The 13,822-nt window shown below is 38.9% G+C and overlaps 1 protein-coding gene across 1 annotated transcript; it reads left to right on the forward strand.

The window, feature by feature from the left end:
• The first annotated feature begins 7,386 nt into the window (after positions 1 to 7,386).
• Positions 7,387 to 9,048, forward strand: LOC116374857 (neuroblast differentiation-associated protein AHNAK-like). The gene is made up of 3 exons (XM_031830537.1): positions 7,387 to 7,543; positions 7,772 to 7,944; positions 8,061 to 9,048. Exons 1-3 carry the CDS (start codon positions 7,462 to 7,464, stop codon positions 8,952 to 8,954), a joined length of 1,149 nt encoding a protein of 382 aa, XP_031686397.1. The 5' UTR covers positions 7,387 to 7,461; the 3' UTR covers positions 8,955 to 9,048.
• The last annotated feature ends 4,774 nt before the right edge of the window (positions 9,049 to 13,822 follow it).

Genomic DNA, 13,822 nt, shown 5'->3' on the forward strand with positions numbered 1-13,822 from the left:
ATTCCCATTCAGAGCAACACACAGAAGCATCCAGGGTCAATGCCCTGCTCAAGGGCATGTTGACCGATCTACCACCAGGCCAAAAAACGTGAACCCGAACCCTCCAAGATCCCCCCACAGTTCCCCATAGCTGTCCATCAACCATTTGAGACCCCTCCCACAGTCCCCCCAGGAATAAAAATACAATTAATTCCATTCCCCGCCCCCAAGAACCCCCCCAATGCACCAACAACCAAGAGAATAGACAGAAAAGACAGAAGAAAACAGCAAACAACAATGCAAAAAATAATAATAATGCATTTAAAACAAAGGACATTAAGGACAACTGGAATCATAACAGCAATGTCAACGATATATGTTTCTGTGGATGTCTGGCACTATTACATGTATGTGGGTGTTCTTGTATGTGTTTATTTTAATGAGAGTCTGTGTATATGCATGTGTACAAACACCTGCACGGCATCAGCCTCAGGCAAACCGGCATTAGTTGTAAAAACACTGTCACTTATTGTCATTCAAATGTACTTTTTATTATGTTTCATTTAGACTTTAAAAAAAACATTTACTTTTATCTTTGACCATCATTCTATCTCCGACACAGCAACTCCACTCCCACTTGACTCCAATTCCACATACCAACCCTCAGCGTCCCTCAGCCCATCCCTTCTATCTCTGCTGGCCACCCACAATGGGTTGCTACACAAAACATATCTTTCAACTATGCAGTGATGTTTAACGTACAATTTCAATCAATCTAATCGAATAGAATACACAGATTGCGAGTTGAAGATAAAGACTTTTACTAAGAGTATTAGTATATCAGTAATTGACTGACCCGCTCTGTCCAGATCTCCTAACAGTACTATTTATAGGGTCAATTTTAGATCAATGCTATGCATTTTCAGCCATTCCTGAACCTGAGACCAGAAACAGGCTACCTGAGGGCAATACCAAAATAAATTAGCTATTGATTCTGTATCCTCACAACAAAATCTGCAGAGCTTCGATGATTTTATGCCTCAAATATTCAACATTTTGTTGGTGGCAAGAATTCTATATAATAATTTTAGCTGAAAAGCAAAAAGTCTTGAATCTTGCGTTGTTTTATATATCAACTCATACACCCTGTACCATGGAATCGGTACATCACAAATCTCTTCCCAACTATTTTGCAATCGGTATGGCACAGTTGTCAACATCCTGGTCCTCAAATGAAACTGGTATACTTTCCTATTTATGCCATTTTTATTCCTCTGTCAGTTTTGATCCTTTATATTGGGCAGACAGACCAGTTCCCGACCTCCTCCCGCTGCCACCCGCCTCCTCCATTTTTGGGATAATGCTGTAATCCATTGGTTGTACTCTTGGATTGAACAGACCTTTCCGTACAATTCTGATTTTATAAGAGAATTACAGAAATTGAAAAAATCCAGGCATTTATAAATAAAATCCAGTCTTACTTTGAAAAATGCCTTTTCAATATCCGCTATAAATACCATTCCTGGCTTCTTAGATGTTTCATGATGTTCTATTATTTCTAATAGTTGTCGTATATTATCTACAATGTATCGTCTATGTAAAAAACCTGTCTGATCAGGATGAACAATACCTGATAAAACCCTTTTAATTCTATGCATTTTGCTAGTATTTTTGCATCACAACATTGAAGTGACCTGGGCCTCCAGGTCTTTAGATAAACTGGGTCTTTATATTTGCCATCTGGGTCCTGTTTTAATAATAGAGAAATCAGACCTTCCTGCTGAGTACCTAACAGACTACCATTTCTATAGGAGTAGTTAAAACAATCTAACAATGGAGCTTTTAGTATATCAAAAAATACTTGATATACCTCTACCGGTATGCCATCAAGCCCTGGGGTTTTTTCCAGACTGAAATGATTTAATAGCCTCAAAAAGTTATTCCTCTGTAATTTGGCCTTAGCACTGATCTTTCTGTACATTTGTTAATTTTCTATTTTTTCTATTATTTAGAAACGATTCCTTACCATAATCTTCATTCAGTGGGAAAGGATGAGACGGAAAAGAGAACATCTGCCTAAAATAATTTGCTTCCTCTTTTAAAATATAATTCGGAGAATCATAGATGACTGTCACGACTTCGTCGTTGCCTCTCCTTGTTCGGGCGGTGCTCGGAGGTCTACGTCACCGGTCTTCTAGCCATCATTGATCCATTTTTCATTTTCCATTGGTTTTGTCTTGTCTTCCCACACACCTGTTTTCAATCTCATTCATTACCTGTTGTGTATTTAACCCTCTGTTTCCCCTCATGTCTTTGTCAGAGATTGTTTTATTGTCAGTGTTGTTTATTGTTGTGTTGGTGCGCGACGGGTCCTCGTACCCATGTTTGTTCATGTCTGTACTTTTAGTGTTATGGAGCATGTTCCGTGGACGGTTATTAAAAGACTCAATTTACACTCCATTTTGACTCTCCTGCACCTGACTTCCCTGCCACCTATACACACGACGCTGACAATGACTTCAGTCTTCAGTAATGAGTTTCTGCAAATTATTTTTGTTAACGATTCAGGAAGCATTTTTCTCCATATTCCATCCAGTTTGCTTTATTTTTGTAATAAATTACATTAGATTGTTCTTGAATAAGTTCCTCAAGTTCTTTTTGTTTTTCCTCTAACTTATGTTGTATCTCTGTAGTATAGTTGTTATTGCTATCTACCTGTACTATTAGTTCATGGAGTTCCCTTGTTAGTAGTCTCTTTAGACAGAAACAGCTTTTTATTTATTGATGAATATTGAATTACATTTAAAGGGATCCCAAACAATAAGGGGATTTGCTGAACCTATATTATACTGGAAAAATTCAGTTATAAATTATTTTGTCTTAGTTAAAAATAAGTTGTCCTCCAGTAAACTTTGATTAAATTTCCAATACCCCCGTCCATGTGGAAAATCTACAAGAGTTATGTGAATGCCAATTAGATGATGATCCGATCGCATTCTGTCTCCTATTAAAACTTTTTTAACCTTTGATGCAAGAGAGAAAGAGACAAGAAAGTAGTCAAGACGACTAGCTTGATAAAATCTCCTCCATGTATATCTCACTAGGTCAGGGTTTTTTAGTCTCCAAATTTATCGGTCGACCGATTATGATTTTTCAATACCGATTATTGGAGGACCAAAAAATAAATAAAAATAAAATAATAATCGGAAATCGGGGCCCAAAAATACTGATTTCCGATTTTTATGAAAACTTGAAATCAGCCCTAATTAATCTGCCATTCCGATTAATCGGTCGACCTCTACTCCAAATATCCACTATTTCTAATGTGTCCATAACATTTGTGATTTCCTTAAGGGCACAGTGATGATAGTGTGTAGAGTGATTACCTTTACGGTCCATTGAGGTACTTAACACTGTGTTATAGTCTCCTACCATAATGACTGGATCATTTGTTGCCTGTAAGTTCAATAAATTGGTATAAATGTTTTCGAAGAAGTGTGGATCACCACCACATTCCTTTTTCACGCATCTTCATCGGATGTAGAGTAGGTTCCCTGTAAACAGTATATGTTATATTCCTTTTCTTTTAGCCATGTAAAGACTGATCTTTTTTTATAATCTGCTAAACCATTACAATTATAACTGGCTATACTTATTTCACCCCTTACCATAACTAGATACTATAATTAGTGCTTGTAAAGTTACTGATTTCAGAGGTATTATGAAGGTTAAAACTAAAGCTTTCAAATGTCTGATATTTTGAATTCAAGAAATAGGTTCTAGCAATATTTGTTTTATTCCTTTGCCTGTTTGCCTGTGAGCCAATGCCACAGATGTTAGAAAATTGAGACAAGATATTATGTGTGTAATGTCGTGGCAATTTCCTGTATTACCAAATGATGAGAGAGCAAACCACACACCAGTCAGAGTTATTTAAACTTCATCTTTAATTATATGAGCTTCACCATAGCCCTGTGACTCTCAGATCAATTCTATAAATGAATTCTGAGAGTGCTTACAAAATAATACTTAGTATCTTTTATAGCCAAGATACACCCCTCTCAACTCACATGACGAACCACAGATCTTAGGAACTTCACAAAGGGCCTTTTACTTGAGAGAGGAGTATCCCATAGCCAGATAGCATTAGCTATAAATTATCTTTCAGTTTGGTCTCTAAAACGAGATTCTAATCTCGTTCCTGGTACTTCATAGTACCTAGACATTACCTCACTATCTGGAATGCTCTTTAGGCTTTATTGGCCAAAGACATCGTAAATCTCCTCTGTCAGTGCTATCTCATAGAGGCCCATCCTCAGTGGAACACACACACACAATATTCTAATGCAATACAAAGATTATAAAATAATCTTACAAACACTATAACATAATCTTGCCATTTTCCACAACATCTCCCTATCACATGGTTTAACATATGAAGACAATGTTCAATTCTGACTTCTCCCTTTCTGATATTCTGCCTATTACCAGACATGTAAAAGACAAGCCTGACCTCTCCCCTCTCTGGGCCCCAAGTGACTTTTCCCTAGAGAAGAGAGAGGAAAATGCAACTGCCAACAGTATAGTCCAAAATAAGACATTCTAATGACAAGTATAAAGTAAATAAAACCTCTTATTTATCTATGTTACCAAACTAATTCTGATTCAGCTATGACAGTAGCAAATCTGAGTAGGTTAATGTGTATGATATTGGATGTGATATAGTGAGAGTGTGTACAATGTCTGTATAAGAGTAAGACTATAATGTGTGATGTCCAAATAAATTATAACTCTGCCAATTTGCATGGTTGAGTGTCTATGTGTGTAACATGTAGTGCATATAGCCTTAATATTCATGATGATAATTGTAATCCATATTGTATCACCATCATAGTTGCATCATAATTACCTTTAACATAATTGAAAAATACATCCCAGCATTTCCATAGCAATTGACGTTTCACATGATCATGAAAGAGACCTTGCATTACTTAGAGACGGATTCACTACAGTACAAATGTATTCCGTACAATATGTTATTATTCCCTAATGCCCCTATTCTGATATCTTCCCCTTGCTTGTTGTAAACATATATAAACTTGTAGACAAATACATAAACAAGATAGACAAACAATACACACATTAAATTATAAAACAGTTCTTGACAATAGAGAGAGAAGAGAAGGGAAGGAGAAAAAGAGAGAGTGAGAGAAGAGAGCGAGTTCAGGTGTGTGTGTGTGTGTGTATAAGTCTGTATGTGTAAGCAAGCATGTAATTGAGTACGTGTGTGTTCATGTCCACTTCATAATGTTCAGATATTTTTACAGTTCCCATATCTTCTTTTTTTTCGTAACCTGAAGTACCTGTAGAATTTAGTACAGACATGGTGTTATGGATTATGTTTTAATATGCTGATCTGAAACATTTTATACCTGAGAAAAGATTTTAAGGATGCATATAGAGTAGGATAAATCATACATTTAGTAGAGACACTCTGAAATGGCATATTTTTGTACAGTAGTATGTACAGTACAGTACATACAGCACATACTACATTAAAAGTTAAATATTCACAAGCATACAGTTTGTCTTGAGTAACTAGAGAGCTCATAAAATACAACCTTAGACTTGGAGAAAATCTCAGTCAGCCTCTAATCTCTTACAACTCTGCACAATGTGAATGAAAGTCAAATAATAGGAATTATTTGAACAGAGTAAATGTCAATACATTGCCATGTTTGCAGCTTTTAGCTTACTGTCAGTCCACTCAGTCCACTCTTTGAGGGCATATACAGATAACTGATAACAAAATAAAGGAAACACCAACATAAGTGTTGGGCCATCATGAGCCATAAAAGCTTCAATGCACCTTGGCATAGATTCTACAAGTGTCTGGAACTCTGTTGGAAGGATGCGACACCAGTTTTCCACGGGAAATTCCATAATTTTGTGTTTTGTTGATGGTGGTGTAAAATACTGTTTCAGGTGCCACTCCATGGCATTTGGTTTACATTGTTTTCATGCTCATCAAACCATTCAGTGACCACTCATGCCCTGTGGATGGGGGCGTAGCCATGGTAGCCAAAATGATGGCCAAATTAATGGCCTGCCCAGCATACTTTGTATCAATATATCTTGTATCCTTTATTTATTCAAGAGTTTCCATTATTTTTGGCAGTTACCTGTAGTTATTGTTACCTGTAGTTATTGTTACCTGTAGTTATTGTTACCTGTAGTTATTGTTACCTGTAGTTATTGTTACCTGTAGTTATTGTTACCTGTAGTTATTGTTACCTGTAGTTATTCAATCTCTGCTCCTGAATGAAAGTTATTCCATTCAAAACATTATGGCTGACTTAAAAGCAATAGGGGAATATTGAAACACATAGTTTAATAAGTCTGAGTGATCCATATTTGTACATATTCATGTTTTGGGTGTACAGTATTTGATGATGAAGTTAATGATGATGATGATAATTATGATAAATGTTGAACACATTATTGTTCATAGAGCAGCAGTCTCACGAAGCATGTGACACAAATCACTTACAGGACCTGAAAGAACATACCTGAAGCGGTCGTTTACAAATCGCTTTATTTGAGCCCCTGCCACGGCAAGCTTTTTTTAATAGAAACTGTTGGGTGTGGTCATTTCTGAGTTTACTTTTAAAAAGGAAACACACGACTATTGTGCGCTGTATGTATATATATATATATATATATATATGTATATATGGTGACTGACACTGGAAAAACTTGTTCCTGTTGTTCACTCCATGTCCCAAGGCCATACCTCGAATACCTCAAATGGGCAGCTACCTGGGTGTCAACCATCTGCCAATTTGCATATATAAACAGGTTATCAATCCCCCATAGCTCCCCTTTAGTTATGGTTTCAGCTGATTTAGTGTTTTATGTTCAAAGGGGTAAAATGAGCTGTGACATTATTGTCTAATTTTGTTATTTCTTTGCATTTGATACTCTTGAAGGCTATGAAAGTATGATGCTGTATTTAGACTACTTTTGATTATTATAGCATGAAACCAAGTTGAGCACTTATTTTCAAGTGATTCTGTCCTCCTCAACAGGTTTAGACAGAAGAGCTTTTCATAAAGGATCATGGTATGTGAGATCATTCATCCATTAGCCATGATGATGGTAATAATAAGCATATTCCAACACAATAAGCTAAGCAACAGGAAACTGACTTTTTGAAAAACACCTATGCCTCAGCATTACTTTCTAGTAGTGCATGCCATTTCAAACATATATTTTAAAAAGTTATTGTATTATAGATTTGTAAATGATTGTAAATAACATGTATTTGTAAGTTTATTGTTCATTGTCGACATTTGATGATTGGGTTATTGAAACATGACCAATGCTGAGGCCACACGCCTGTCTGCACATTTCTTATAACTATGTTTGTATGTCTGCTTTTAGGCAGGTGTCCGCAGCGGGAGGAGGCCCTCTGGGGGGCTGATGCTGGAGGAATCAGAGAAAGGACGATTGGTCGTCTCCAGTGTTGTCGATGGCTCCTTGGCCAATCAGGGGCTCAAGGAAGGTATGACTTTTGAGTCTATTATTTAATGTATAAAAATGTTGTTGAGTCTCAAAGCTCCCTCCCCCCCAAAAAAAACAAAACCTTGAGCTTTCACTTTTGTGATTTTTCTCTGACTTTTGTGCATCAGTAAAATACATAGCTGTTTTTAAGGCCACATTTAGAATCATTGACATTTTCAGTCAACATGCTTTAACTGTGTTTCACTTTGAGAAATGTTATTTTTTTCAGGAGATGAAATTGTGAGTGCCACAATCAACTTTGACCAACTTTCAAAAGACGATGTGTTGAAAATACTGAAGCTGATGGATGATAATGGATTTGATGAGAAGGTTCAAATTCTGACAAAAAATAATTTGCGCAAGAGTATGGGGACCTTGGACAGCTTCAAAGCACCAGAGGAGGTTTGTGGAATACATTTAAAGTTAAACAGAATTAGCTGAATAACAAATAAAGTACATTTTCAAAAGGTTGTTAGATCAATTATATCCATTGTTATTGGATAGCTTTCTCTTTGCAGATGGTGAAGGATTCCTATAACAGACTCAATGCCAAAATAAAGAAGTTCATGAAAGAGGACAGCTCTGGACAACCTACAGCTTCTGGGGAAAGAGGCTCTCCTAACAGACAGGTGAAAGGCAAGGAACCGAGACCTCTCTGGGCCAAGCCTAATGTCAGAGGAACAGACTCTACAGTGACTCTCGATGCTCCTGGTGGAGAACTTTCATTGCCTAATGCCAACATGAGTACATCAGATCTCTCTCTAGCTCATTTGAATGGGTCTTTAGGGGCTGATCCTGATGTCAATATGTCAGATTTACCTTCAGTAGACCTTAAAGGTTCCAAAATAGATCTAGAATTGCCAGATTCAGACATTGGTATCCCATCTGGGAAGATCAAAACACCAAGTCTTGGAATGGCTGACTTTGCTATATCTGGACCAAGAGTTAGGAATCCAGACCTGGACCTCACAGCGGTTGAGATGTGTCTATCAGACGTCAGTTTGCCTGACCTCAGTACTCCAGATATTGATATACCCTCAGGTAAATTCAAACTAAAGAAACCACATGCAGAACTCAAAGCTCCTGATTTCGATGTGGATGCCCCCTCTGGTAAACTGAAGATGCCCAAATTTGACGTCTCTGGCCTAAAAAGAACAGATCTGGGAATTGATGATGATGATGTAAAAACACCAAAACTAATTCTCAAAGCTCCCAAGATAAAAGGCGGACTTGATGCACCTGACTTGGACTTACCCAAAGTCGACCTAAAATCACCTAAATTAGATGTAAACACTCCAGATATTGACATAAACGCACTCTCAGAAAAATTTAAAATGCCAAAGTTTAAGATGCCTATATCCGGCCTTTCGGGCCCTAAAGGACCAAATGAGACTTGGATGGACCAGATCTGAGCGTATTATCTTCCAAATTAAAACGGCCAGACTTGGATTTTGGTAGCCCATCTGGAAAATTAAAGATACCAAGTCTAAAGGTGCCAGACTTTGGCTTCTCGGGGCCAGATGTTCAAGGGCCCGACTTAGAGGTAAAGACTCCAGACTTGGATCTTTCCGCCCCCAAGTTTAAAGGGGGAATTAGTCCCCCAGATTTGGATCTGCCAGATGTAGACCTCAAAGGCCCCAAATTAGACCTCAATGCTCCAGATTTTGACATAGATATGCCCTCAGGTAAAGTCAAAGTACCTACATTGAATAAACCAAAGGTTGATCTGAATGCTCCTGATCTGGACATCGATGGGCCCTCTGGTAAACTGAAAATGCCCAAATTCAATCTCTTTGGCACATTGCCAAAAGGACGAGGTCTAGACATAAATGCAGGTGTGAAATCACCAAAGTTAAAAGGTGGGATTGATGCCCCTGACATGGATTTACCAGACATTGACCTCAAAGCCCCTAAATTAGATGTAAACACTCCAGATGTTGACATTGATTCACCCACAGGGAAATTCAAAATGCCCAAAATGAAGATGCCTAAATTTGTCATGAAAAGACCTGATGTTGACAAAGATGGAGATCTAGAGGGGCCAGGCCTGAACTTGTCTGCACCACAATTGGACATAGAAGCACCCTCAATGAATCTCAAAGGTCCCAAAGCAGACCTAAACATTCCAAATGCTGATTTGGGAAGTCCATCAGGGAATTTCAAAATGCCAAGTTTCAAGATGCCAGATTTAGGTTTCTCTGGACCAAAGGTTAAAGTGCATGACTTTGAGATAAAGACTCCAGGCTTAGATCTTTCAGCCCCCAAGTTTAAAGGAGTAATTAGTCCCCCAGATCTGAATCTGACAGATCTCAAAGGCCCCAAACTAGACCTCAATGCACCAGATGTAAACTTTAATATGCCCTCAGGTAAAGTCAATGTACCTACATTGAAGAAACCAAAGGTTGATCTGAATGCTCCTGATCTGGACATTAACGGCCCTTCTGGTAAACTGAAAATGCCCAGATTTGGGCTGTCTGGTAAAATGCCCAAATCCACAAAACTGAATCTCAAATCCCCAACGATAAAAGGGGGAATTGATTCCCCAGACCTGAATTTTCCAGATGCTGATCTAAAAGCCCCTGAACTAGATGTGAATACCCCAGATCTTGACATCAGTGCACCCTCTGGTAAATTCAAAATGCCCAAATTCAAAATGTCTAAATTCAGAGGCCTAAAGGGACCAGATGTTGACATTGATGGAAACTTGGAGGGCCCAGATATTGATATCAATACCCCCACAGCTAACCTCAAAGGTCCCAAAACAGGTCTAAAAATGCCAGATTTGAAGATGCCTGGTTTCGGGCTATCTGGGCCAAATGTAGATGAACCTAACTATGACTTACCTGATATTGACCTCTCAGCCCCAAAGCTAAAAGGGGGAATCAATCCCCCAGATTTGAGACTACCTAAAGGTCAAATCAAAGGCCCTCAGGTAAACTGAAAATGCCCAAATTTGGACTCTCAGGCACTATGCCAAAAGGATCAAATCTGGACATAAATGCAGGTGCGAAATCACCAAAGTTCAGTCTAAATATGCCAAAGATAAAAGGTGGGATTGATGCCCCTGACATGGATTTACCAGACATGGACCTCAAAGCCCCTAAATTAGATGTAAACACTCCAGATATTAACATTGATTCACCCACAGGGAAATTCAAAATGCCCAATCTGAATATGCCTAAATTTGGAATGAAGGGGGGACATTTGAACAAAGATGGAGATATAGAGGGACCAGACCTGAACTTGACATCTCCCCATCTTAAGGGTCCCAAAGCAGACCTCAACATTCCAGATGCTGATATTGACAGTCCACCAGGAAAATTCAAAATGCCAACTTTCAAGATGCCAGATTTAGGATTCTCTGGACCAAAATGTAAGGGGCCTGACTTGGACCTTTCAGCCCCCAAGTTTAAAGGAGGAATTAGTCCACCAGATCTGAATCTGCCAGATGGAGACCTCAAAGGCCCAATACTAGGCCTCAATGCACCAGATGCAAACTGTAATATGCCCTCAGGTAAAGTCAATGTACCTACATTGAAGAAACCAAAGGTTGATCTGAATGCTCCTGATCTGGACATTAACGGCCCCTCTGGTAAACTGAAAATGCCCAAATTTGGTCTGTCTGGTAAAATGCCCAAATCCACTAAACTGAATCTCAAATCCCCAAAGATAAAGGGGGGAATTGATTCATCAGACATGAATTTACCAGATGCTGACCTCAAAGCCCCTAAACTGGATGGAAATCCACCCGAATTTGACATCAATGCACCTTCTGGGAAATTCAAAATGCCCAAATTTAAAATACCTAAATTCAGAGGCCTAAAGGGACCAGATGTTGACATTGATGGAGACTTGGAGGGCCCAGATATAGATATCAATGCCCCAACAGCTAACCTCAAAGGTCCCAAAACAGGTCTAAAAATGCCAGATTTGAAGATGCATGATTTCAGGCTATCTGGGCCAAATGTAAACAAACCTGACTATGACTTACCTGATATTGACCTCTCAGCCCCAAAGCTAAAAGGGGGCATCAATCCCCCAGATTTGAGACTACCTAAGGGGCATCTCAAAGGGCCCAAACTAGATCTCAATGCTCAAGACTTTGATGTTGACACTCCCTCTAGTAAACTGAAAATGCCCAAATTTGGGCTTTCAGGTACTATGCCAAAAGGACCAAATGTAGACATAAATGCAGGTGCGAAATCACAAAAGTTCAATCTAAAAATGCCAAAGATTAAAGGTGGGATTGATGCCCCTGATGTGGATCTACCAGACATGGACCTCAAAGCCCCTAAATTAGATGTAAACACTCCAGATATTGACATTGATTCACCCACATGGAAATTTGAAATGCCCAATCTGAATATGCCTAAATTTGGAATGAATGAACCAAGTATTGACATAGAGGGGGATATAGAGGGACCAGACCTCATTTTGTCATCTCCCAAACTCAAGGGGCCCAAAGCAGACCTAAACCTTCCAGATGCTGATATTGACAGTCCACCAGGAAAATTCAAAATGCCTACTTTCAAGACGCCAGATTTAGGTTTCTCTGGACCAAAAGTTAAGGGGCCTGACTTGGACCTTTCAGCTCTCAAGTTTAAAGGGGGAATTAGTCCCCCAGATTTGGATCTGCCAGATGGAGACCTCAAAGGCCCAAAACTAGACATCAATGCACCAGATGTAACCTTTAATATGCCTTCCGGTAAAGTCAAAGTACCTACATTGAAGAAACCAAAGGTTGATCTTAATGCTCCTGATCTGGACATCGATGGGCTCTCTGGTAAACTGAAAAAGCCCACATTCTTGCTGTCTGGTACAATGTCAAAATCCCCAGACTTGAGGCTCAAAGCTTCAAACATTAAGCGGGGAATTGATGTTCCAAACATTAATTTACCAGATGCTGACCTCAAAGCCACTGAACTAGATGTGAATGCCCCAGATCTTGAACCCTCTGAGAAATTAAAAATGCCCAAATATAAAATGCTTAAATTTAGAGACCTAAAGAGACCAGATGTTGACATAGATGGAGACTTAGAGGGCCCAGATATTGATATCAATGCCCCCACAGCTAACCTCAAAGATCCCAAAACAGGTCTAAAAATGAAAGATTTGAAGATGGCTGATTTTGGGCTATCTGGGCCAAAAGTAGATGAACCTGGCTATGACTTCCCTGATATTGACCTTTCAGTCCCAAAGCTAAAAGGGGGAATCAGTCACCCAAAAAATCGCTGAAGTTGGAGACTTTTATCTCCCTCACCAACTTCAAACATCAGCTATCTGAGCAGCTAACCGATCGCTGCAGCTGTACATAGTCTATTGGTAAATAGCCCACCCTTTTTCACCTACCTCATCCCCATACTGTTTTTATTTATTTACTTTTCTGCTCTTTTGCACACCAACATCTCTACCTGTACATGACCATCTGATCATTCATCACTCCAGTGTTAATCTGCAAAATTGTAATTATTTGCCTACCTCCTCATGCCTTTTGCACACATTGTATATAGACTCCCCCTTTGGTTTCTACTGTGTTATTGACTTGTTAATTGTTTACTCCATGTGTAACTCTTTGTTGTCTGCTCACACTGCTATGCTTTATCTTGGCCAGGTCGCAGTTGCAAATGAGAACTTGTTCTCAACTAGCCTACCTGGTTAAATAAAGGTGAAATAAAATTTTAAAAATTTAAAAAAAGATTTGAGACTAAAGTAAGGGTCATCACAAAAGCCCAAAACTAGACCTCAATGTTCCAGATATGCCCTCAGGTAGATTCAGAGTTCCAACCATAGAGAGGCCAAGTGATAGCATCAAAGCCTCTGATTTTGACATCAACACTCCTACATTCAAAATGCCTACATTTGGGTTGTCTACACCAAAAGGACCAGATCATGACATCAGTGCTGACATAGGTTAAATTGTCAAAGATGAAGGTTGGATTGGTTCACCAGATCTGGACCTACCTGCAATTGACTTAAAAGCCCCTAACATAGATTTAGACACTCCAGATATAAACATTGATTCAACATCTTGGAAATTCAAAATGCCTCACCTCAAAATGCCTGAATTCAGCCTTTCTGGTCTGAAAGGTCTAGATGCTGGAATAGATGGGGACATTGAGGGACTGGACCTGAGCTTGTCAACCCTGAAAGTAAACATGAGGATTGGTAGTCCAGATTTAGACATCAGTTTGGAAGTCGCAATTGAAGGGCAGTATCAGATATGGACTTTATGAAAACAAGTTACATTTCTCCTCCAAAGGCTATAGTGAATCTAAAAGCA

Source organism: Oncorhynchus kisutch, linkage group LG1 (genome assembly GCF_002021735.2).
Source record: "Oncorhynchus kisutch isolate 150728-3 linkage group LG1, Okis_V2, whole genome shotgun sequence".
Taxonomy (NCBI): Eukaryota; Metazoa; Chordata; class Actinopteri; order Salmoniformes; family Salmonidae; genus Oncorhynchus; species Oncorhynchus kisutch.

Bases quoted from the DNA above. Each gene is read 5' to 3' on its own strand.
- LOC116374857 (XM_031830537.1), top strand. From the start codon at position 7,462: ATGCTGGAGGAATCAGAGAAAGGACGATTGGTCGTCTCCAGTGTTGTC. The intron at 7,544-7,771 runs GTATGACTTTTG...TATTTTTTTCAG, and splicing joins CAATCAGGGGCTCAAGGAAG to GAGATGAAATTGTGAGTGCC. The intron at 7,945-8,060 runs GTTTGTGGAATA...TTCTCTTTGCAG, and splicing joins GCTTCAAAGCACCAGAGGAG to ATGGTGAAGGATTCCTATAA.